General features: G+C 35.6%; 1 gene segment (V, D, J or C); it reads right to left on the bottom strand.

Annotated features, from left to right (window-relative positions):
* Nucleotides 1–3: 3 nt before the first annotated feature.
* The window catches only part of LOC120508520, a gene marked incomplete at its 3' end in the record, with an annotated part of 30,630 nt that continues 3,904 nt past the window's right edge, over nucleotides 4–26,729 (bottom strand). Inside the window, 6 exon segments of the C gene segment in view lie at nucleotides 4–129; nucleotides 2,696–3,025; nucleotides 3,217–3,507; nucleotides 13,509–13,552; nucleotides 24,493–24,500; nucleotides 26,563–26,570. Of these exon segments, the coding sequence occupies nucleotides 4–129; nucleotides 2,696–3,025; nucleotides 3,217–3,507; nucleotides 13,509–13,552; nucleotides 24,493–24,500; nucleotides 26,563–26,570 (807 nt within the window).

Raw genomic sequence — 26,729 nt, 5'->3', positions numbered from 1 at the left:
GCCCCTCGGCCGGCGCCGGCAGGTTGGAGACGCGGCAGGTGAGGCGCGCCGAGCGCTCGCGGAAGACGTCGGCGAAGGGCGGCGGCACCGGCTCCACGCGGATCTCGCCGGCGGCCAGCGGCGCATCGTCTGGCGGGGGGAAGGGTTTACGGGTCAACTGGAAGGGTTTTCTTGAGGGTTTTGGGTGGTTTTGACCCAAAAATGGGTGTTGAAGTTGAGTATTGGTCAACTGGAAGACCCTTCTTGATGGTTTTGGGTGGTTTTGACCCAAAACGATCATTTGTGTTGAGTATGGGTCAACTGGAAGAGTTTTTGTGGTGATTTTGACCCAAAACGATCATTTGTGTTGAGTATGGGTCAACTGGAAGGGTTTCGGGTGGTTTTGGGTGTTTTTTATCCAAAAAAAAAAATTTGTGTTGAGTATGGGTCAACTGGAAGGGTTTCGGGTGGTTTTGGGTCTTTTCCACCCAAAATAATCATTGGTGTTGAGCATGGGTCAACTGGAAGAGTTTTCTTGATCGTTTTGGGTTTTTTCCACCCAAAATAATCATTGGAGTTGAATATTGGTCAACTGGAAGAGTTTTCTTGGTGGTTTTGGGTTTTTTCCACCCAAAATAATCATTGGAGTTGAGTATGGGTCAACTGGAAGACCCTTCTTGATGGTTTTGGGTGGTTTTGACCCAAAACGATCATTGGTGTTGAGCATGGGTCAACTGGAAGACCCTTCTTGAAGTTTTGGGTCTTTTTCACCCAAAAAGACCATTGGTGTTGACCATTGTCAACTGGAAGAGTTTTTGTGGTGGTTTTGGGTGTTTTTTATCCAAAAAAAATCATTTGTGTTGAGTATTGGTCAACTGGAAGGGTTTTCTTGATGGTTTTGGGTGGTTTTTATCAAAAAAAAAATCATTTGTGTTGAGTATTGGTCAACTGGAAGAGTTTTCTTGATGGTTTTGGGTCTTTTTCACCCAAAACGATCATTGGTGTTGACCATTGTCAACTGGAAGACCCTTCTTGATGGTTTGGGTGTTTTTTATCCCAAAAAAAATCATTTGTGTTGAGTATTGGTCAACTGGAAGACCCTTCTTGATGGATTTGGGTGGTTTTGACCCAAAACGATCATTGGTGTTGAGTATTGGTCAACTGGAAGAGTTTTTGTGGTGGTTTTGGGTCTTTTCCACCCAAAATAATCATTGGTGTTGAGCATTGGTCAACTGGAAGGGTCTTGATGGTTTTGGGTGGTTTAGACCCAAAACGATCATTATTGTTGAGTATTGGTCAACTGGAAGACCCTTCTTGATGGTTTTGGGTGGTTTTGACCCAAAACGATCATTGGTGTTGAGTACAGGTCAACTGGAAGACCCTTCTTGAAGTTTTGGGTCTTTTTCACCCAAAAAGACCATTGGTGTTGAGCATTGGTCAACTGGAAGACCCTTCTTGATGGTTTTGGGTTTTTTCCACCCAAAAAAATCATTTGTGTTGAGCATTGGTCAACTGGAAGAGTTTCGGTTGGTTTTGGGTGTTTTTTATCCAAAAAAAATCATTTGTGTTGAGTATTGGTCAACTGGAAGAGTTTTGGGTGGTTTTGGGTGTTTTTTATCAAAAAAAAATCATTGGTGTTGAGTATTGGTCAACTGGAAGACCCTTCTTGATGGTTTTGGGTGGTTTTGATAAAAAACGATCATTTTGTTGAGTATTGGTCAACTGGAAGAGTTTTCTTGATGGTTTTGGGTTTTTTCCACCCAAAATAATCATTGGAGTTGAGTATTGGTCAACTGGAAGACCCTTCTTGATGGTTTTGGGTGGTTTTGACCCAAAAATGGTGTTGAAGTTGAGTATTGGTCAACTGGAAGACCCTTCTTGATGGTTTTGGGTGGTTTTGACCCAAAACGATCATTGGTGTTGACCATTGTCAATTGGAAGAGTTTTCTTGATGACTTTGGGTGGTTTTTAGAGAAAAATGGGTGTTGGGGTTGAGCAGTGGTTGGTTCAACCCAACTCAACCCAACCCAACCCAACCCAATTCAACTCAACCCAACCCAACTCAACTCAATCAACTCAACCAACCCAACCCAACTCAACTCAACTCAACCCAACCCAACTCAACCCAACCCAACTCAACCCAACCCAACTCAATCAATTCAATTCAACTCAACTAAACTCAATCAACCCAACTCAATTCAACCCAATTCAACCCAACTCAATCAACCCAACTCAACAAACTCAACTCAACTCAACTGAACCCAACTCAACTCAACCCAATTCAACTCAACCCAACCCAACTCAACTCAATCAACTCAACTCAACCCAACTCAACCCAACCCAACTCAACTCAACAAACCCAACCCAAGTCAATCAACCCAATCAATTCAACTCAACCTAACTCAACTCAACTCAACCCAACCAAAGTCAACTCAATCAACTCAACCCAACTCAACCCAACCCAACCCAACCCAACCCAACTCAACCCAACCCAACTCAATCAATTCAACCCAACTCAACTCAACCCAACTCAACCCAACCCAACCCAACCCAACCCAACTCAACCCAACCCAACTCAATCAATTCAACCCAACTCAACTCAACCCAACCCAACCCAACTCAACCTCCACCAATCCCATTTCCTGCTCGATTCCGACGGGAATTTCACCCCAAAACCCCAAATTTTTTGGGGTTTCCCGCCCCCAAAAAGACTCACATCCGCACTCCATGGCCTTGCTGGTGTTCCTCGTCTCCTCCCCGGCCTGGCAGGTGAAGACGACGCCGCTCTCCCACTCGGCCTCCGTCACCACCACCCGGCTGCCGGCCACGAAGACGCCGGAACCTTCCGGGACCGGCCCCTCGTGGGCCACGCCCTCGCTGACGGGCGCGCCGTTGCGCCGCCAGCGGATGGGGGCGGAGCCGAGGCCGCGCCGGGAGCCGCGGGCTTGGCAGAGGAGGGTGGCGTTGCGGTAGGGGCCCTGGAACTCCTCGCGGGACGGCGGGAAGAGCGTGAGGGAGGGCGGGGAGGGCGGCGCCGCGCCGGGGCCTGGCGGGGGGAAAATGGGGGAAAATCGTGGAAATTTGGGGGAATTTGGGGGAAATTGACATTTTTGGGGACATTTTTGGGGACATTCAGGCCATTTTTCACGGCATCATTTGGGACATTCCTGAGCGCCCTTCCGCCATATTTTTTTTTGCCCGTTTCCCCCACTTTCCGCCCCATTTCTGGCGTCTCACCTGGGTTAAACACCTCGACGCTGCGGCTGCCCGCGGCGTGCCGGGCCTGGCAGCGGAAGGGCTGCCGGGATTTCCCCTCCTCCAGCCCCATGCCCAGCCGCGAGGCCGCCAGGAAGGTTCCGGAGCTCGGCAGCGCCGGGAAGGCGGCGCCGGCCACGCTTTGGTTCCGGCTGTCGCTCCAGGCGAAGCCGACCGGCGCCGGCGCGAAGCCGACGGCGACGCAGCCCACGGAGAACAGGGAGCTGGCGCCGCACGGGGACAGCGGGAACAGATCCGGGGCACGGGCCGAGGCTGCGGGGGAAAAAATTGAAATTTTGGTGAAAAAACCGTGAAATTTTGGTGAAAATACGCGAAAATCCCGTCGAGATACGCAAAAAAACAAGGTGAAAATCCGCGGAAATTCAGCCAAAATTCCATGAAAATTTTTGTGAAAATTCAAGCCAAAATTCTGTGAAAAATTCACTAAAATGTCAGAAGAATTTTAGAGAAAATTCAGTTAAAATTCCGGCAGAAATTCCGTGGAAATTCTGTAGAAATTCCCTGAAAATTTCAGCAGGAATTCCGTCAGAAATTCAGTAAAAATTCTGTGAAAATTTCACGAAAATCCACCCAAAAATTGCCTTAAAAATCCACAGAAATTCAGTGAAAATTCCTCAGAAATTCTGTGAAAATTCAGCAAAAAATGCTGCAAAAATTCTGCAAAAAATTCCATAAAAATTCCACGAAAATTTCACAAAAATTCCGAGACAATTCAGCAAAAATTCTGCAGAAATTTTGGGTTTTTTGGGGGGAAATTTTGGGATTTTCCACCCAGGTCAACGCAGCCGACAGAGAACAGGGAGCTGGCGCCGCACGGGGACAACGGGAACAAATCCCGGGCACGGGCGGAGACTGCGGGGAAAAAATGTGAAATTTTGGTGAAAAAAACGTGAAATTTTGGTGAAAATAGGCGAAAATTTTGTCAAAATACGTGAAAATTTGGCGAAAATCCATGGAAATTTAAGCAAAATTCAAACGAAATTTTCATGAAAATTTTTGCAAGAAATTTTCAAGAAAATTCTAAAAAAAATCAGTGAAAAATCCACCCAAAAATCTGTTAAAATTCCAGCACAAATTCAGTGAAAATTCCGTCAAAATTTGGTGAAAATACATGGAAATTGAAGCAAAATTCACACCAAAATGTCATTAAATTTTTGCAAGAAATTTGCAAGGAAATTCTGAAAAAAAATCAGTGAAAATTAAGTAAAAATTTCACCCAAAATCCCCTAAAATTCCAGCAGAAATTCAGTGAAAATTCCGTCAAAATACGCGAAAATTTGGGGAAAATACATGGAAATCAAGGCAAAATTTCTACAGAAATTTTATGAATTTTTTTCCAAAAATTTGAGGGGAAATACTGAAAAAAAATCAGTGAAAATTCAGTGAAAATTCCACCCAAAAATCTGCTAAAATTCCAGCAGAAATTCAGTGAAAATTCCGTCAAAATACGCGAAAATTTGGGGAAAATCCATGGAAATTCAAGCAAAATTTCCACGAAAATTTCATTAAATTTTTGCAAAAAAATTCAGAAAAAAATCAGAAAAAATTCAATGAAAATTAAGCGAAAATTCCACCCAAAAATCTGCTAAAATTCCAGCAGAAATTCAGTGAAAATTCCATTAAAATACGCGAAAATTTGGTGAAAATCCATGGAAATTCAGGCAAAATTTCAATGAAAAATTAATGAATTTTTTGTGGAAATTCTGTGAAAAATCCCACAAAAATTCCAATAAAAATGGGTAAAAAATTCAGAAGAAATGAAGTGAAAATTCAGCTCAAATTCTGGCAGAAATTCCTTAAAAATTCTGTGAAAATTTAATGAAAATCCACCCAAAAATTGCCTTAAAAATCCACAGAAATTCAGTGAAAATTCAGCAAAAAATTCCTCAAAAATTCCACAAAAATTTCACAAAAATTCCTCAAAAATTCAACAAAAATCACACAAAAATTCCACAAAACATCCTCAAAATTCCATAAAAATTTCACAAAAAATTCCTCAAAAATTCCATAAAAATTTGACAAAAAATCCTCAAAAATTCCACAAAAAATTCACAAAAATTTCACAAAAAAATCCTCAAAAATTCCACAAAAAATTCACAAAAATTTCACAAAAAAAACCTCAAAAATTCCACAAAAATTCCACAAAATTTCTGCGGAAATTCAGAAAAATCCAGTCCAAACCAGTCCAAACCAGTACAGGCACCCTCCACTACCCCAGCTTTACCAGTACAGACCAGTACGGACCAGTACGGGCACCCCCAGCCGTCCCAGCTTGACCAGTATGGGACCAGTACAGACCAGTACAGACCAGTACAAACCAGTACGGACCAGTACGGGCTGGAACCAATCCGAACCAGTATAAACCAGTACAGACCAGTACGGGCACCCCAGCCACCCCAGCTTGACCAGTATGGACCAGTATGAGCTGGGAGCAGCCCAAACCAGTACAGACCAGTCCAAACCAGTACGGACCAGTACAGACACCCTCAGCTACCCCAGCTTGACCAGTACAAACCAGTATGGACCAGTATGAGCTGGGAGCAGCCCAAACCAGTACAGACCAGTACAGACCAGTCTAAACCAGTCCAAACCAGTTCAGACCAGTACAGACCAGTCCAAACCAGTACGGGCAATCTCAGCTGCCCCAGCTTGACCAGTACAGACCAGTACGGACCAGTACAGACCAGTAAGGACCAGTATGAGCTGGGAGCAGCCCAAACCAGTACAGACCAGTACAGACCAGTCTAAACCAGTCCAAACCAGTATAAACCAGTACAAACCAGTCCAAACCAGTACGGACCAGTACCGCCACCCTGCTAAATTAATTCCCTTAAAGCCAAATAAAATTAAATTAATTCCCTTCAAAGCCAATTAAAATGAAATTAATTCCTTTAAAAACTAATTAAAACCGATTAAAACTAAATTAATTCCATAAAAGCCAATTAAGACCGATTAAAATTAAATTAATTCCTTTAAAACCTAATTAAAACCGATTAAAACGAAATTAATTCCCTTAAAAGCCAATTAAAATCAATTAAACCAGAATTAATTCCCTTAAAAACCAATTAACGCTAATAAAAAGTAAATTAATTTAATAAAAATCAATTTAGAAGAAATTAATTCTGCTAAAAACCGATTAAAATCAATTAAACCAGAATTAATTCCCTTAAAAACCAATTAACGCTAATAAAAAGTAAATTAATTTAATAAAAATCAATTTAGAAGGAATTAATTCTGTTAAAAACCGATTAAAATCAATTAAAGCAATAAAAACGGAATTAATTGCTTTAAAGCCAATTAAAACCCAATAAAATCAATGAAAGCCAATTAAAATTAAGTAAAACCAATTAAAAACCAATTAAATCCAATTCAAATTAACTAAAACCCAGCGAAATCCGATTATGGATTAATTAAACCAATAAATCCAATTAAAATCGACCGAACCAAATTAAAAGCCGAACAAAACGGATTAAAAATCAATTAAAGCCAATTAAAAATCGATGGGAACCAATTAAAATGAAGTGAAATTGATTAAAATTCAATTGAAGCCTAATGAAGTTAATTAAACCGGGAGGAAATCAATTAAAACCAAATAAAATTAACTCAATTCAATTGAAGCACAATTCAAATTAATTAAGCCAAATCAAAATTAAATTAAATTTAAATTTAAATTAAATTAAATTAAATTAAATTAAATTAAATTAAAATTGAATTAAATTAAATTTAAATTAAATTAAATTAAATTAAATTAAATTAAATTAAATTAAATTAAACGGGACTAAAAGTCCATTAAACCAATTAAAAGCGATTAAAATTAATTAAATGGATTAAAAATGGCGAAAAATGCAATTAAAATGCAATTAAAATTCAATTAAAATTCAATTAAAATTCAATTAAAAATTCAATTAAAAATTAAATTAAAATTAAATTAAGAGTTCAATTAAAACCGATTAAAACCCAATTAAAATTAATTAAAATTAAACACAATTGAAAGTCCAATTAAAACCCAATAAAATCAATGAAAGCCAATTAAAATTAAGTAAAACCAATTAAAAACCAATTAAATCCAATTCAAATTAACTAAAACCCAGCGAAATCCGATTATGGATTAATTAAACCAATAAATCCAATTAAAATCGACCGAACCAAATTAAAAGCCGAACAAAACGGATTAAAAATCAATTAAAGCCAATTAAAAATCGATGGGAACCAATTAAAATGAAGTGAAATTGATTAAAATTCAATTGAAGCCTAATGAAGTTAATTAAACCGGGAGGAAATCAATTAAAACCAAATAAAATTAACTCAATTCAATTGAAGCACAATTCAAATTAATTAAGCCAAATCAAAATTAAATTAAATTAAATTAAAATTAAATTAAATTAAATTAAATTAAATTAAATTTAAATTAAATTAAATTACATTATATTAAATTAAATTAAATTAAATTAAAATTAAATTAAATTAAATTAAACGGGACTAAAACTCAATTAAACCAATTAAATGCAATTAAAATTAATTAAATGGATTAAAAATGGCGAAAAATGCAATTAAAATGCAATTAAAATTCAATTAAAAATTAAATTAAAATTACATTAAAAATTAAATTAAAAATTAAATTAAAATTAAATTAAGAGTTCAATTAAAACCGATTAAAACCCAATTAAAATTAATTAAAATTAAACACAATTGAAAGTAAATTGAAACTCAATTAAAACTCAATTAAAAATAAAGAACGAATTAAAAACTAATTAAAAACCAATTAAATTTCAATTAAAATTATATAAAATTAATTAAAATCGAATTAAAACTCAATTAAATCTCTATTAAAACCAATTAAATCTCAATTAAAACCCAAATAAATAAATTTTTTAATTAATTAAAACCTAATTAAAATTAAAAATTCTCAAATTTCTCCCCAAAATTCGCTTTTTTCCCCTCTAAAAACCCCAAATTTTGACCCAAAAATCGAAATTTTGACCCAAAATTCTCTCCCCAAAAATTCAATTTTTTTACCCCGAATTCTTCTGCCCCAAAATCTCATTTTTTACACCAAAAAATTCAATTTTTTCCCCTAAAAAAATCGATTTTGTCTGCCCCAAAAATTCAATTTTTAACCCAAAATTTACTCGAAAAAAAATCCAAATTTTCCCCTCTAAAAATTCGAATTTTTGACCTAAAAATTCAATTTTTTACCCCAAATTTTCCTCCCAAAAATTCAATTTTTTTCCACCCCAAATTTTCTCCCAAAAATTCAATTTTTGACCCTAAAATTCTCCCCCAAAAATTTCAATTTTTTCCCTCTAAAAATTCGAATTTTTGGCCTAAAAATTCAATTTTTTACCCCAAATTTTCCTCCCAAAATTTCAAATTTTTTTCCCTAAAAAATCCGATTTTTTTCTGCCCCAAAAGTTCAATTTTTTACCCCAAATTTTCTCCTTAAAATTCAATTTTTGACCCTAAAATTCTCCCCCAAAAATTTCAATTTTTTCCCTCTAAAAATTCGAATTTTTACCCCAAAATTCACATTTTTTCCCTAAAAAATCCGATTTTTTTCTGCCCCAAAAGTTCAATTTTTTACCCCAAATTTTCTCCTTAAAATTCAATTTTTGACCCTAAAATCCCCCCAAAAATTTCAATTTTTCCCCTCTAAAAATTCGATTTTTTTACCCCAAATTTTCCTCCCAAAAATTCAATTTTTTTCCCTAAAAATCCGATTTTTTTCTACCCCAAATTTTCTCCTTAAAATTCAATTTTTGACCCTAAAATTCTCCCCCAAAAATTTCAATTTTTTCCCTCTAAAAATTCGAATTTTTACCCCAAAATTCACATTTTTTCCCTAAAAAATCCGATCTTTTTCTGCCCCAAAAATTCCAATTTTTACCCCAAATTTTCCTCCCAAAAATTCAATTTTTTTCCACCCCAAATTTTCTCCCAAAAATTCAATTTTTGACCCTAAAATCCCCCCCAAAAAATTCAATTTTTTCCCTCTAAAATTTCGATTTTTCGCCTCATTTTTTGATTTTTTCTGCCCCAAAAATTCAATTTTTTACCCCAAATTTTCTCCTTAAAATTCAATTTTTTACCCTAAAATCCCCCCAAAAATTTCAATTTTTTTCCCTCTAAAAATTCGAACTTTTACCCCAAAATTCACATTTTTTTCCCTAAAAATCCGATTTTTTTCTGCCCCAAAAATTCAATTTTTTACCCCAAATTTTCTCCTTAAAATTCAATTTTTGACCCTAAAATTTTCCCCCAAAAATTCAATTTTTTCTCTCTAAAAATTCGATTTTTCGCCTCATTTTTTGACCAAAATTCCCCAAAAATTCAAATTTTTCCCCCAAAAATTCAAATTTTCCCCCCCAGGTGTTGTTTTGACCAAAAAAGGGGAAATTCCCCCCAAAAAGCCCCAATTTCCCCTTTTTTTGTTGTTTTCGAAACTTTTTTGGGGCCGAATTTCCCCTTTTTGGGGCCCTTTTGGTTTCGGTTCCTTTTTTTATTTTGGGGGGAAAAAAAGGGGAAAAAATTCAATTTTTTATTGATTTTTAATCGATTTTTAATCAAATTTTAATTGATTTTTAATCGAGTTTTAATTGGATTTTAATTGAATTTTAATTCGAATTTAATTGGATTTTTAATCGATTTTTAATCACATTTTAATCAATTTAAATTTGATTTTTAATTGATTTTTAATTGATTTTAATTGATTTTTTAAATCCCTTTTAAATTGATTTTTCATCGACTTTAATTGGGTTTTTAATTAGTTGTGATTAAATTAAATTAAATTTAATTTAAAATAAATTTTAACAAATTTAATTTTCCCCTTTTTGGGGCCCTTTTGGTTTCGGTTCCTTTTTTTATTTTGGGGGGAAAAAAGGGGAAAAAATTCAATTTTTTATTGATTTTTAATCGATTTTTAATCAAATTTTAATTGATTTTTAATCGAGTTTTAATTGGATTTTAATTGAATTTTAATTCGAATTTAATTGGATTTTTAATCGATTTTTAATCACATTTTAATCAATTTAAATTTGATTTTTAATTGATTTTTAATTGATTTTAATTGATATTTAATCCCTTTATAAATTGATTTTTCATCGACTTTAATTGGGATTTTAATTAGTTTTGATTAAATTAAATTAAAATTAAAATTTAAAATAAATTTTAACAAATTTAATTAATTTAATTTCATTAAATTTAAATTTAAATTTAATTTAAATTTAATTAATTTTAAAATATTTCCTACCTAAAAAATCCCTAAAATTGAATTTTTTTACCCAATAATCCTAATTAATTAATTAATTAATTAAAGCCCAAAATCGACATTTTTTAACCCAAATCTCGCCTAAAAAAATCACCAAAAAATTGAATTTTCACCAAAAATAAAAAGAGATTTTTTTGTCCTTAAAACCTCGAATTTTCCTCCCTAAAAATCCGAATTTTCCCTGAAAAAAAACCCAAATTTTTGTCCTTAAAAATCCGAATTTTTTCCCTTAAACCCCCAAATTTTCTACCCAAAAAAATCAAAATTTTTTGCCCTAAAAAATCAAAATTTTGCCCCAAAAAATTCCATTTTTATTCCTAAAATTTCCAATTTTTACCCCTAAAAATCCGAATTTTTATGCCTAAAAATCCAAAATTTTGACCCTACAAATATGAAATTTTATTCTTAAAATACCAAATTTTTATCCCCAAAAATCTGAATTTTTGCACTTAAAATTTTAAATTTTCGTCCCTAAAAAATTCCAATTTTTTTATCCCTTAAAAACTCAATTTTTTCGACTTAAAAATCCAAATTCTCGCCCCTAAAAATTCAATTTTTTTCACCGAAAACCCCCGAATTTTTAGCCTTAAAAATCCAATTTTTCGGACTTAAAAATCCAGATTTTCTCCCCAAAAAATTCAATTTTTTGTCCCTAAAAAATTCGATTTTTTTACCCCTAAAAATCTGAATTTTTACTGAAAAAATCCGATTTTCCCCCCTTAAAAATTCAAATTTTTATTTCGTCCCTAAAAAATTCCAATTTTTTTATCCCTTAAAAACTCAATTTTTTCGACTTAAAAATCCAAATTCTCGCCCCTAAAAATTCAATTTTTTTCACCCAAAAACCCCCGAATTTTTATCCTTAAAAATCCAATTTTTCGGACCTAAAAATCCAGATTTTCTCCCCAAAAAATTCAATTTTTTGTCCCTAAAATATTCGACTTTTTACCCCTAAAAATCTGAATTTTTACCGAAAAAATCCGATTTTTCCCCCCTTAAAAATTCAAATTTTTGCCCCTAAAAATCCAAATTTTCGGGCTTAAAACCCCGAATTTTTGCCCCGAAAAATTCAATTTTTTTACACCCAAAAATATCGCATTTTTAACCCTAAAAAATCTAATTTTTGGACATAAAAATTCAAATTTTTCAGACTTAAAAATCCACTTTTTTCCCTAAAAAATCACTTTTTTTTTCCCTAAAAAAATCCAATTTTTCCCCTAAAAATTTGATTTTTTTACCCCTAAAAAAAAATCACCAAAAACTTGAATTTTCACCAAAAATAAAAAGAGATTTTTTTGTCCTTAAAACCTCGAATTTTCCTCCCTAAAAATCCGAATTTTCCCTGAAAAAAAACCCAAATTTTTGTCCTTAAAAATCCGAATTTTTTCCCTTAAACCCCCAAATTTTCTACCCAAAAAAATCAAATTTTTTTGCCCTAAAATATCAAATTTTTGCCCCAAAAAATTCCATTTTTATTCCTAAAAATTCCAATTTTTACCCCTAAAAATCCAAAATTTTGACCCTAAAAATATGAAATTTTATTCTTAAAATACCAAATTTTTATCCCCAAAAATCTGAATTTTTGCACTTAAAATTTTAAATTTTCGTCCCTAAAAAATTCCAATTTTTTACCCCTTAAAAACTCAATTTTTTCGACTTAAAAATCCAAATTCTCGCCCCTAAAAATTCAATTTTTTTCACCCAAAAACCCCCGAATTTTTATCCTTAAAAATCCAATTTTTCGGACCTAAAAATCCAGATTTTCTCCCCAAAAAATTCAATTTTTTGTCCCTAAAATATTCGACTTTTTACCCCTAAAAATCTGAATTTTTACCGAAAAAATCCGATTTTTCCCCCCTTAAAAATTCAAATTTTTGCCCCTAAAAATCCAAATTTTCGGGCTTAAAACCCCGAATTTTTGCCCCGAAAAATTCAATTTTTTACACCCAAAAATATCGCATTTTTAACCCTAAAAAATCTAATTTTTGGACATAAAAATTCAAATTTTTCAGACTTAAAAATCCACTTTTTTCCCTAAAAAATCACTTTTTTTTTCCCTAAAAAAATCCAATTTTTCCCCTAAAAATTTGATTTTTTTACCCCTAAAAAATCCAAATTTTTGCCCCTAAAAATCCAAATTTTCGGGCTTAAAAAGCCAAATTTTCGTTCCTAAAAATTCAAATTTTTCACCCAAAAATATCGAAATTTTAACCCTAAAAATTACAATTTTTTGGACCTAAAAATTCAAATTTTTGGACCTAAAAATTCAAATTTTTCCGACTTAAAAATCCAATTTTTTTTCCCTAAAAACATCCAATTTTTCCCCTAAAAATTTGAATTTTTTACCCCTAAAAATTACAATTTTTTGGACCTAAAAATTCAAATTTTTCCGACTTAAAAATCCAGTTTTTTGCCTAAAAAAATCACAATTTTTTTCCCTAAAAAAATCCCATTTTTCCCCTAAAAATTTGAATTTTTTACCCCTCAAAAATCCAATTTTCGGACCTAAAAATTCAATTTTTCCGACTTAAAAATCCACTTTTTTTTCCCTAAAAAATCACAATTTTTTTCCCTAAAAAATCCAATTTTTCCCCTAAAAATTTGAATTTTTTACCCCTCAAAAATCCAATTTTCGGACCTAAAAATTCAATTTTTTGCCCAAAAAATTCAAATTTTCTCCCTTAAAAAATCCAAATTCCCGCGCCTTGAACCCCGAGATTTTCCCGCCAAAACCCCGAGATTTTCCCGCCAAACCCCGAGATTTTCCCGCCAAACCCTGGGATTTTCCCGCCAAACGCCCCCGGGGGTTTTTAATTCCCGCGCCTTGAACCCCGAGATTTTCCCGCCAAAACCCCGAGATTTTCCCGCCAAACCCCGAGATTTTCCCGCCAAACGCCCCCGGGGGGTTTTCGGGGGCGGGGAATCCGAATTCGGGGCGGGAAATGGGGAATTTTGGGTGGAAAAAGGCGGATTTTGGGGCCGGACTCACCGCTGGACACCGTGACCGTCGTGCCGCTGCCCCAGGCGTCAATAGCGACCCACGGTGGGCGGGGCCGGGGCCGGGCCCGCGCAAAAACCGGGGCGAGAAACGGCGGGATTGGGAAAAAATGGGAAAAATGGGGGGAAATCGGAAAAAATAGGGAAAAATTGGGAAAAAATGGGAAAAATGGGGGGGAAAAAGGGGAAAACTTTGGAAAAAAATGGGGGGAAAATGGGGAAAAATTTGGAAAAAAATGGGGAAAAAATCAAAAAAATGGGGAAAAAATGGGGAAAACTTTGGGAAAAAATGGGGGGAAAATTTGGGAAAAAATGGGGAAAAAATAGGGAAAAATTTAGAAAAAATAGGGAAAAAATTGGGGAAAATGGGGGAAAATTTGGGAAAAAATGGGGAAAAAATTTGGAAAAAATTGGGAAAAAAATCGGAAAAAATAGGGAAAAAATGGGGGAAAATTTGGAAAAAATGGGGAAAAAATCGGAAAAAAATGGGGAAAAATTTGGAAAAATGGGGGGAAAATCGGAAAAAATAGGGAAAAAATTGGGAAAAAATGGGGGAAAATTTGGAAAAAAATGGGGGGGAAATCGGGAAAAAATAGGAAAATTTTGCAAAAAAATGGGGAAAAATTTGGAAAAAAATGGGGAAAAAATCGGAAAAAATGGGGAAATATTTGCAAAAAAAATCGGAAAAAAATGGGGAAAAATTTGCAAAAAAAATGGGGAAAAAATTTGGAAAAATGGGGGAAAATTTGGAAAAAATGGGGGGGAAATCGGGAAAAAATGGGGAAAATTTGCAAAAAAATGGGGGGAAATCGGAAAAAATGGGAAAAAAATTGGAAAAAAATGGGGGGAAAATGGGGAAAAAAATGGGGGAAAATCGGGAAAAAAATGGGGGAAAATTTGTAAAAAATGGGGAAAAATCGGAAAAAAATGGGGAAAAATTTGGAAAAAATGGTGAAAAATTTGGAAAAAAATAGGGAAAAAATCGGAAAAAATGGGGGAAAATTTGGAAAAAATGGGGGAAAAATCGGGAAAAAATGGGAAAAAATTTGCAAAAAAATGGGGAAAAATTTGGAAAAAATGGTGAAAAATTTGGAAAAAAATAGGGAAAAAATCGGAAAAAATGGGGGAAAATTTGGAAAAAATGGGGGAAAAATCGGGAAAAAATGGGAAAAAATTTGCAAAAAAATGGGGAAAAATTTGGAAAAAATGGTGAAAAATTTGGAAAAAAATAGGGAAAAAATCGGAAAAAATGGGGGAAAATTTGGAAAAAATGGGGGAAAAATCGGGAAAAAATGGGAAAAAATTTGCGAAAATTTTGCAAAAAAATGGGGAAAAATTTGGAAAAAATGGTGAAAAATTTGGAAAAAAATAGGGAAAAAATCGGAAAAAATGGGGGAAAATTTGGGAAAAAAATGGGGAAAATTTGGAAAAAAATGCGGAAGAATTTGGAAAAAATGGGGGAAAAATGGGGGGAAAATGGGGAAAAAATGGGGAAAATTTTGCAAAAAAATGGGGAAAAAATCGGAAAAAATGGGGAAAAATTTGGAAAAAAATGGGGAAAAAATCGGAAAAAAAAAAGGGGAAAAATTTGGAAAAATATAGGGAAAAAAATGGGGGGAAAATGGATGAAAATAGGGGAAAATTTTGGGGAAAAAAGGGGGGAAATGGGGGGAAAATCGGGAAAAAATGGGGGGAAAATGTGGGAAAGAATGGGGAAAAAATCGGAAAAAATGGGGAAAAAATGGATAAAAATATGGGAAAATTTTGGGGGAAAAAAGGGAGGAATTGGAGGGGTTTTGATGGTTTTTCACTCGCTTTTTCCCCCCAAAAAAAGCATTTTTACCTCACAAAAAAACCCCGATTTTTCGCCACAAAATCCACGATTTTTGCCCAAAAACCCCCAAAATTTCCTGAAAAAAAATCCCATTTTTTCCCCAAAAAATCCGATTTTTCTCCACAAAAACCCCGATTTTTACCCCAAAAAACCCCAAATTTTTCCCCATTTTCCTGCTAAAAAATCCCATTTTTACCCCCCAAAAAACCCCATTTTTCCCCCAAAAACCCGCGATTTTTACCCCCCAAAACCCCCGATTTTTACAACAAAAAACCCAAATTTTCCTGAAAAAAAATCCCAATTTTTGCCCCAAAAAACCCCAATTTTGCCCCATTTTCCCCCATGTTTTCCTGCAAAAAAATCTCATTTTTACCCCCTTAAAAAAATCCAATTTTTCTCCCCAAAAACCCCGATTTTTACCCCAAAAAACCTCAAATTTTTCCCCATTTTCCTGCAAAAAAATCTCATTTTTACCCCCTTAAAAAAATCCAATTTTTCTCCCCAAAAACCCCGATTTTTACCCCAAAAAACCTCAAATTTTTCCCCATTTTCCTGCAAACAATCCCAATTTTTTCCCCATTTTTACCCTTAAAAATCCCAATTTTTGCCCCCAATTTTCCCCCCAAAAACCCCCATTTTTACCCCAAAAAAATCCAATTTTTTTCCCCAAATCCCTCCCATTTTTACCCTAAAAACTCCAATTTTTTCCCTTAAAAAAAAGCAAAAATCGGGGAAAATTGGGGAAAAAAAAGGGAAAAAATGGGGAAAAAAAATTTGAGATTTTTGGGGCAAAATTGGGAAAATTTGGGGGTTTTTGGGGGGTAAAAATTAAGGTTTTTTGGGGGAAAAATGTGATTTTTTTTCGGGGTAAAAATGGGGAAATTTTGGGATTTTTGGGGGGTAAAAATTGGGGAGGTTTTGTGTAAAAATGGGGAAAAATTTGGGATTTTTTTAGGGTAAAAATGAGGATTTTTGGGGAAAATTTGGGGGTTTTTTTGGGTAAAAAATGGGGATTTTTGGAGGGAAAATTGGGATTTTTGGGAGTAAAAATGAATTTATTTTGGGGTAAAAATGGGGATTTTTGGGTTTTTTTGAGAGATTTTTTGGTTTTTTTTTTAAAAGTTTTTTTAAAATTTTTTTTAGGTTTTTTTTTTTAAATTTTAAATTTTTTTGGGTTTTTTTTAGGGATTTCTGGGGGGGTTTTGAGAGTTTTTTTTAGTGTTTTTTGGGGTAAAAAGGGGATTTTTAAAGGTTTTTTTGGGGTAAAAATCGGAGGATTTTTGGGGAAAATTTGGGGGTTTTTTTGGGTAAAAAATGGGGATTTTTGGAGGGAAAATTGGGATTTTTGGGAGTAAAAATGAATTTATTTTGGGGTAAAAATGGGGATTTTTGGGTTTTTTTGAGAGATTTTTTGGGTTTTTTTTAAAAAGTTTTTTTTAAATTTTTTTTAGGTTTTTTTTTTTAAATTTTAAATTTTTTTGGGTTTTTTTTAGGGATTTCTGGGGGGGTTTTGAGAGTTTTTTTTAGTGTTTTTTGGGGTAAAAAGGGGATTTTAAAAGGTTTTTTTGGGGTAAAAATTGGGGTTTTTAGGGGGGTTTGGATACAGGAAAAAGGGAAGGAAAAATTTGGGGTAAAAAATGAGGAAATTGGGAAAAAAATTCATTATTTTGGTTTTTTTGGGATAAAAAGGGAAAAAATGCGGATTTTGGAGGTTTGGGTTACGGGGAGAGGGGGAAATTTGGGTTGAAAAAGGGAAAATTAGTAAATGTGGAGGTTTTGAGGTAAAAATGTGGATTTTGGGGGTTTGGGGTTTTTAGGGGTTTTTGGGTGTGGGAAAAGGGGAAAAAATGGGGTAAAAAAAGAGAAAAATGGGAAAAATGGGGTAAAAAAGGGTTACGGGGAGAGGGGGAAATTTGGGTTGAAAAAGGGAAAATTAATAAATGTGGAGGTTTTGAGGTAAAAATGTGGATTTTGGGGGTTTGGGGGTTTTTAGGGGTTTTTGGGTGTGGGAAAAGGGGAAAAATGGGGTAAAAAAGGAGAAAAAATGGGAAAAAAAGGGAAAAATGGTAAAAAATGGGGTAAAAAAAGAGAAAAAATGGGAAAAAATGGGAAAAAATGGGAAAAAATGGGGTAAAAAAGAGAAAAAATGGGAAAAAATGGTAAAAAATGGGGGAAAAAAAGAGAAAAAATGGGGTAAAAAAAGGAGAAAAAATGGGAAAAATGGGAAAAAATGGGGTAAAAAAAGAGAAAAAAGGGAAAAAACTGGTAAAAAATGGGGTAAAAAAGAGAAAAAATGGGAAAAAATGGGGAAAAATGGGGTAAAAAAGGAGAAAAATGGCAAAAAATGGGAAAAAATGGGGTAAAAAAAGAGAAAAATGGGAAAAATGGGGTAAAAAAAAGAGAAAAAATGGGGGAAAAAAAGAGAAAAAATGGGGTAAAAAAGGAGAAAAAATAGGAAAAGAAGGGAAAAAATGGGGTAAAAAAAAAGAGAAAAAATGGGAAAAAATGGGGTAAAAAGAGAGAAAAAATGGGAAAAAATGGGGTAAAAAAGAGAAAAAATGGGAAAAAAAAGAGAAAAAATGGGAAAAATGGGTAAAAATGGGGTAAAAAAAAGAGAAAAAAATGGGAAAAAAATGGGAAAAAATGGGAAAATCCGGTGGGATTTGGGTTAAAAATGTCAAAATTTGGGGAAAATGGGAATTTTTGGGGTGAAATTTGGGGGTTTTGGGAGAAAATCTGGGGGAAAAGGGAAAAAATGGGGGAAAAATTGAGATTTTTGGGAAAAAATTTGAGATTTTTGGGGAAAAATGGGAAAAAACCGGGTGGGATTTGGGTTAAAAATGTCAGAATTTGGGAAAAGGGGATTTTTTGGGGTAAAAAAAGGAGAAAATCCGGTGGGATTTGGGTTAAAAATGTCAAAATTTGGGGAAAATGGGAATTTTTGGGGTGAAATTTGGGGGTTTTGGGAGAAAATCTGGGGGGGGAAAAGGGAAAAAATGGAGATATTTGGGGTTAAAAAGGGAAAAAATGGGGAAAATTGAGATTTTTTTGGGGAAAATGGGGAAAAAATTGAGATTTTTTTTGGGAAAATTGGGAAAAATTTGAGATATTTTGGGGAAAATGGGGAAAATGGGAGGGATTTGAGGTTAAAAAGGAGAAAAACGGGAAAAAATGGAGAAATTTTTGGGGAAAGAAGGAAAATCTGGGTGGGATTTGAGGAAAAAATAGGGAAAATGGGGAAAAATGGGAAAAATTTGAGTTATTGGTGGGGAAAAGGGGGAAAATGGGGGAAAAAAAAGAGATTTTTGGGGAAAAAATTGAGATTTTTGGGGAAAAACAGGAAAAAACCGGGTGGGATTTGGGTTAAAAAAGTCAGAATTTGGGGAAAATGGGGATTTTTGGGGTGAAATTTGGGTTTTTTGGGAGAAAATCTGGGGGGAAAAAGGAAAAAATGGGGGAAAAATTGAGATTTTTGGGGAAAAAAAAGATATTTTGGGGGAAAAACGGGAAAAAAGCGGATGGGATTTGGGTTAAAAATGTCAGAATTTGGGGAAAATGGGGGTTTTTGGGGTGAAACGTGGGGTTTTTGGGTGTTTGGGGTTTTTGGAGCCCTTTGTGCCCCTGGGAGCAGCAGCAGCGGCGGCGCCGGCGCCGCTCCCACGGTGACACCGAGGGCACCAAAAACCCGCCCCGGTTTGGGGGGAAAAAGCGAGAAATTGGGTAAAAATAACAAAGGAGAAAAACGGGAAAAAATGGAGAAATTTTTGGGGAAAGAAGGAAAATCTGGGTGGGATTTGAGGAAAAAATAGGGAAAATGGGGAAAAATGGGAAAAATTTGAGTTATTGGTGGGGAAAAGGGGGAAAATGGGGGAAAAAAAAGAGATTTTTGGGGAAAAAATTGAGATTTTTGGGGAAAAACAGGAAAAAACCGGGTGGGATTTGGGTTAAAAATGTCAGAATTTGGGGAAAATGGGGATTTTTGGGGTGAAATTTGGGTTTTTTGGGAGAAAATCTGGGGGGAAAAAGGAAAAAATGGGGGAAAAATTGAGATTTTTGGGGAAAAAAAAGATATTTTGGGGGAAAAACGGGAAAAAAGCGGATGGGATTCAACTCAACTCAACTCAACTCAACTCAACTCAACTCAACTCAACTCAACTCAACTCAACTCAACTCAACTCAACTCAACTCAACTCAACTCAACTCAACTCAACTCAACTCAACTCAAGTCTACCCAACCCCTTCTTCCTCTTTGATTCAACCCAACTCAACCATGACCAACCCAACCCCCTCTTCCTTTCCTCTTCCATCCAACCATGAACAACTCAACCCAACCCAACGCAACTCAACTCAACTCAAACCTACCCAACCCCCTGTTCCTCTTCCATTCAACCATGACCAACTCAACTCAACTCAACCCAACTCAACTCAACTCAACGCAACCCACCCCAACCCAACCCAACCCAACCCATTCTTCCTTTCCTCTTCCATCCAACCATGACCAACTCAACCCAACCCAACAATGACCAACCCAACTCAATCATGACCAACCCAACCCCCACTTCCTCTTCAACCCAACCATGACCAACCCAACTCAACTCAACCCAACTCAACCATGACCAGCCCAACCCCCTCTTCCTCTTCCACCCAACTCAACTCAACCCAACTCAACTCAACCATGACCAACCCAACCCAACCCAACCCAACCATGACCAACTCAACTCCCTCTTCCTCTTCCACTCAACTCAACTCAACCCAACCCAACTCAACCATGACCAGCCCAACCCCCTCTTCCTCTTCCACCCAACTCAACCCAACTCAACTCAACCATGACCAACTCAACTCAACCATGACCAACCCAACTCAACCCAACCCAACTCAACCATGACCAACCCAACCCCCTCTTCCTCTTCCACCCAAGCCAACCATGACCAACCCAACCCAACCATGACCAACCCAACCCTTTCCTTTCTCTTCCACTCAACTCAACTCAACTCAACCCAACTCAACCATGACCAACCCAACTCAACTCAACCCAACTCCCCTCCCCCTCGCCCGGAACCGCCCCTCCCCCAGCATCTCCAGCGCCCCTCCCCCGCGCCGCTGCCGGACCCAGACGACCCCGAAATCGCCGGGATCCGCCCCGAAAACGCGGCAGAGGAGGCGCAGGGACCCCCCGGGGGGCTGGAGGTCCCCCCCGGACTCCAGCAGGGTCACGGCCGCCCGGAGCCCTGCGGGGAAAAGAAAATTTCGGGATTCCCCAGCATCTCCAGCGCCCCTCCCCCGCGCCGCTGCCGGACCCAGACGACCCCGAAATCGCCGGGATCCGCCCCGAAAACGCGGCAGAGGAGGCGCAGGGACCCCCCGGGGGGCTGGAGGTCCCCCCCGGACTCCAGCAGGGTCACGGCCGCCCGGAGCCCTGCGGGAAAAAAAATTCAGGATTAAAAATGAGAAAAGGGATTGGTGGAGAAATCGGAGGGGGCGTGGCTTGCGGATAAAGGGGGCGTGGCCTACCCGGGAGGGCCAGCAGGGCCAGCAGGGCCAGCGGCACGAGGGCGTTGGTGGCCATGGCCGGGATGTGCCGGGCCGGGGCGGCCCGGGGGCTCTTATAGGGGAAAAGGGGCGGGGCTTCAGCCGAAAGGGGCGTGGTTTGAGCCGAAAGGGGCGTGGCTTGGCGGAAAAGGGGCGTGGCTCGCCCCCCGCGGTGGTTAATGAGTGTTAATTGGTGGGGTGAAGGGGTTAACGGAGCGCGGGGGCTCGTTTGGCGGGAAATCAACCCGGGTTAATTGAAAGAATAGGGTTTGTTAATTAATTAATTAATTAATTAATGGGCGGCGGTTAATCGGGAGTTCGTTAATTAATGCGCCCGAGTTAATCGCAAGAGTCCATTTTGTTAATTAATAAGTCCCAGGTAATGGTAAGAGTCCATTTCATTAATTAATAGGCCTGAGTTAATTGCAAGAGCCTAATTTATTAATTAATGGCTCCCGGTTAATTATAGGTGTTCAATTCATTAATTAATGGGCCTGAGTTAATTGCAAGAGTCCATTTCATTAATTAATAGGTCTGAGGTAATTTTAAGGGTCCAATTTCATTAATTAATGGGTCCCAGCTAATTACAAGAGTTCAATTCATTAATTAATGGGTCTGAGTTAATCGCAAGAGTCCATTTCATTAATTAATCGGTCCCAGGTAATTGTAAGAGTCTATTTCATTAATTAATAGGTCTGAGATAATTTTAAGGGTCCATTTTATTAATTAATAGGTCCCAGTTAATTGTAAGAGTCTATTTCATTAATTAATAGGTCCCAGGTAATTTCAAGGGCCTGATTTATTAATTAATGGGTCCCAGTTAATTGCAAGAGTCAGATTCATTAATTAGTAGACTTCAGTAAATTGCAGGCATCCATTTCATTAATTAATAGCCCTGAGTTAATTGCAAGAGTCCGTTTCATTAATTAATAGGTCTGAGGTAATTTTAAGGGTCCAATTTATTAATTAATGGGTCTCAGTTAATTGCAGGAGTCAGATTCATTAATTAATGGGTCTGAGTTAATCGCAAGAGTCCATTTCATTAATTAATCGGTCCCAGGTAATGGTAAGAGTCTATTTCATTAATTAATAGGTCTGAGATAATTTTAAGGGTCCATTTTATTAATTAATAGGTCCCAGGTAATTTCAAGGGCCTGATTTATTAATTAATGGGTCCCAGTTAATTGCAAGAGTCAGATTCATTAATTAGTAGACTTCAGTAAATTGCAGGCATCCATTTCATTAATTAATAGCCCTGAGTTAATTGCAAGAGTCCGTTTCATTAATTAATAGGTCTGAGGTAATTTTAAGGGTCCAATTTATTAATTAATGGGTCCCAGTTAATTACAAGAGTTCAATTCATTAATTAATGGGTCTGAGTTAATCGCAAGAGTCCATTTCATTAATTAATCGGTCCCAGGTAATGGTAAGAGTCTGTTTCATTAATTAATAGGTCTGAGATAATTTTAAGGGTCCATTTTATTAATTAATAGGTCCCAGTTAATTGTAAGAGTCCATTTCATTAATTAATAGGTCCCAGGTAATTTCAAGGGCCTGATTTATTAATTAATGGGTCCCAGTTAATTGCAAGAGTCAGATTCATTAATTAGTAGACTTCAGTAAATTGCAGGCATCCATTTCATTAATTAATAGCCCTGAGTTAATTGCAAGAGTCCGTTTCATTAATTAATAGGTCTGAGGTAATTTTAAGGGTCCAATTTATTAATTAATGGGTCCCAGTTAATTGCAGGAGTCAGATTCATTAATTAATGGGTCTGAGTTAATCGCAAGAGTCCATTTCATTAATTAATCGGTCCCAGGTAATGGTAAGAGTCTATTTCATTAATTAATAGGTCTGAGATAATTTTAAGGGTCCATTTTATTAATTAATAGGTCCCAGTTAATTGCAGGCATCCGTTCCATTAATTAATAGGCCTGAGTTAATTGCAAGAATTGGATTCATTAATTAATAGGTCTGAGGTAATTTTAAGGGTCCAATTTATTAATTAATAGGTCCCAGGTAATTGCAACCATCCGTTCCATTAATTCGGTTAATTATAGTTGTTCAAGTCATTAAGTAGTGGGCCTGAGTTAATTGCAAAAGTCCATTTCATTAATTAATAGGTCTGAGGTAATTTTAAGGGTCCAATTTCATTAATTAATGGGTCCCAGTTAATTACAAGAGTTCAATTCATTAATTAATGGGTCTGAGTTAATCGCAAGAGTCCATTTCATTAATTAATCGGTCCCAGGTAATTGTAAGAGTCTATTTCATTAATTAATAGGCCTGAGTTAATTGCAAGAGTCCGATTCATTAATTAATAGACTTCAGTAAATTGCAGGCGTCCATTTCATTAATTAATAGGCCTGAGTTAATTGCAAGAGTTGGATTCATTAATTAATAGGTCCCACTTAATTGCAAGACTTTATTTCATTAATTAATAAGTCCAAGGTCATTTGAAGGGCTTGATTTATTAATTAATAGGTCCCAGTTAATTGCAGGCATCCGTTCCATTAATTAATAGGCCTGAGTTAATTGCAAGACTCCGTTTCATTAATTAATAAATCTGAGATAATTTTAAGGGTCCAATTTATTAATTAATAGGTCCCAGGTAATTGCAACCATCCGTTCCATTAATTAATTGTTCCCAGTTAATTGCAAGACTCTATTTCATTAATTAATAAGTCTGAGTTAATTGCAAGAGCCTAATTCATTAATTAATAGGTCCCGGTTAATTATAGGTGTTCAATTAATTAATTAATGGGTCCTAGTTAATTGCAAGAGTCCATTTCATTAATTAATGCGTCCAAATTAATTACAAGAGTCGGATTCATTAATTAATAGGTCCGAGATCATTTCAAGGCCCCAATTTATTAATTAAGAGCTCCCAGATAATTGCAGGCATCCAAACCATTAATTAATGGGTCAAGCGTTAATTGCAAGAGTCTAATTAATGGGTGCTGGTTAATTGGAGTGTGATTAATTAATTAATGGAGCCCGTAGCGTTTGTTTTAATTAATTCAATAATTAAAGGATTTAAGTTGATTGCAGAACTCCATTAATTAATGGGCCCATTCCTGTTAATTGCCATTAATTAATTAATTAAAGGTTAATTGCAGGCATCCCTTGAAGTAATTAATGGATTGGGGTTAATCACCAGGGTTAATTAATTAATTAATTAATGGCTCAGGTGTCCACGTAATCAAGCAATTAATGAATCAGTGTTAATCACAGGAATCCCTTTAATTAATTAATTAATCGTCATTAATCACAGGCAACCAATATGTTAATTAATTACTTGGGATCAAGCACAATAATTAATTAATGGATAATCACGGGGCATTGGGGCAATTAATTAATTAATGGATTAATCAGGATCGATCACAGGGGGCTAATTAATTAATTAATCGGAATTAATCAAAGTACTGCAATTAATTAATTGATTAATAAAGAAAGTTTATAAATCTCAGGCACCTAATTAAGTTATTAATAATTATTTCTTATTAAAAATTAATTAAGTATTAATTTATTATTGATGAAATCAATTAATTAACTAATGAACCACAACAATTAATGCAGGCGCCAAATTAATTAATTAATTAAACAACTCATTAATTAGCCGAGCGGGCCTCCAATTAAGTAATTAATTAATTAATTAAAAAAATTAAGAAGTGATTAAATAAATAATTATTGGGCGGAATTAATTAATCGCGATTAATCGACGTTAATTAAGGCGGGCGATTAGTCGGTGACGTCATCGCCGCCGATTTTGGGCGGGAAAAGCCAAAACCGGGAATTCCCCGCGCGGCCGCCAGGGGGCGCCGCGCGACCAAAAATTGGGGGATTTTGGGCAAAATCGGAGAATTTTCAGCGGGTTTGGCCCAAAATCCCCGGGTTTGGCCCCAAATCTCCTTCAGAGGTTCCGAAGTGCCCCAAAATCTGTAATTAACCCCAAACTGCTCATTAATTAATTGGATTCCTACTAATTAACAGCTCGTTAAACGCCCAAAATCCCCAATTTTCACTGATTTTGCCCCAAAATCCCAAAATTTTCGCTGATTTTGCCCCAAAATCCCCTGGTTTGGCCCCAAATCTCCACCACAGCTTTTGAAGTGTCTCAAAAACTTTTAATTAACCCAAATCCGCTCATTAATTAATTAGATTTATCCTAATTAACAGCTCATTACACCCCCAAAATCCCAAATTTTCAATTATTTTGCCCCAAAATCCAGAATTTTCACTGATTTTCCCCCAAAATCCCCAATTTTCACCGATTTTCCCCCAAAATCCCAAATTTTTGCTGATTTTCCCCCAAAATTGCAAATTTTTGCTGATTTTGCCCCAAAATCCCACATTTGCACCGATTTTGCCCCAAAATCCCCAATTTTCACCGATTTTCCCCCAAAATCCCAAATTTTTACTGATTTCCCCCCAAAATCCCAAATTTTCAATGATTTTCCCCAAAATCCCAAATTTTCACCGATTTTGCCCCAAAATCCCCAATTTTCACCGATTTTCCCCCAAAATCCCAAATTTTTGCTGATTTTCCCCCAAAATTGCAAATTTTTGCTGATTTTGCCCCAAAATCCCACATTTGCACCGATTTTGCCCCAAAATCCCCAATTTTCACCGATTTTCCCCCAAAATCCCAAATTTCACCGTTTTTGCCCCAAAATCCCAAATTTTCACTGATTTTGCCCCAAAATCCCAAATTTTCACCAATTTTGGCCCAAAATCCAAAATTTTCACCGATTTTTCTCCAAAATCCCAAATTTTCACTCATTTTTCCCCAAAATCCCAAATTTCACCGATTTTGCCCCAAAATCCCAAATTTTTACTGATTTCCCCCCAAAATCCCAAATTTTCAATGATTTTCCCCAAAATCCCAAATTTTCACCGATTTTGCCCCAAAATCCCAAATTTTCACTGATTTTGCCCCAAAATCCCAAATTTTCACCAATTTTGGCCCAAAATCCAAAATTTTCACCGATTTTTCTCCAAAATCCCAAATTTTCACTCATTTTTCCCCAAAATCCCAAATTTCACCGATTTTGCCCCAAAATCCCAAATTTTTACTGATTTCCCCCCAAAATCCCAAATTTTCAATGATTTTCCCCAAAATCCCAAATTTTCACCGATTTTGCCCAAAATTTCAAAATTTTCACCGATTTTGCCCCAAAATCCCCAATTTTCACAGAATTTTCCCCAAAATCCCAAATTTTCACTGATTTTTCCCCAAAATCCAAATTTTCACTGATTTTTCCCCCAAAATCCCCTGGTTCTGCCCCAAATCTCCAATTTTTTCCCCCAAGTTTTCCCCCCAAGTTCTCGACTCCCGGCCTCACTTTTTCATTGTTTTTAGGAGATTTTTGGGGCAAATCTTTTGAATTTCGGGGGTTTTTCAAGTTTGGAATGAAGGCACATGAGACGGAATTTTTTATTATTATTATTATTGTTGTTGTTGTTGTTATTATTATTATTATTATTATTAATATTATTGTTGTTATTATTATTGTTGTTATTATTATTGTTATTATTATTGTTATTGTTATTATTATTATTGTTGTTATTGTTATTATTATTATTGTTGTTGTTGTTATTGTTATTATTATTATTGTTATTATTATTAATGTCATTATTATTGTTATTATTATTGTTGTTATTATTATTGTTGTTATTGTTGTTATTACTATTATTATTGTTATTATTGTTGTTGTTATTATTATTATTGTTATTATTATTGTTGTTGTTATTGTTATTATTATTATTATTATTACCATTATTATTATTATTAATATTATTATTATTGTTGTTGTTGTTGTTGTTATTATTATTGTTATTATTATTGT

Source organism: Passer montanus, unplaced genomic scaffold (assembly GCF_014805655.1).
Source record: "Passer montanus isolate IOZ18808 unplaced genomic scaffold, ASM1480565v1 scaffold473, whole genome shotgun sequence".
NCBI lineage: Eukaryota > Metazoa > Chordata > Aves > Passeriformes > Passeridae > Passer > Passer montanus.
Note: the sequence above shows the minus strand (reverse complement) of the source record. Positions and strands in the feature narration are given on the sequence as shown.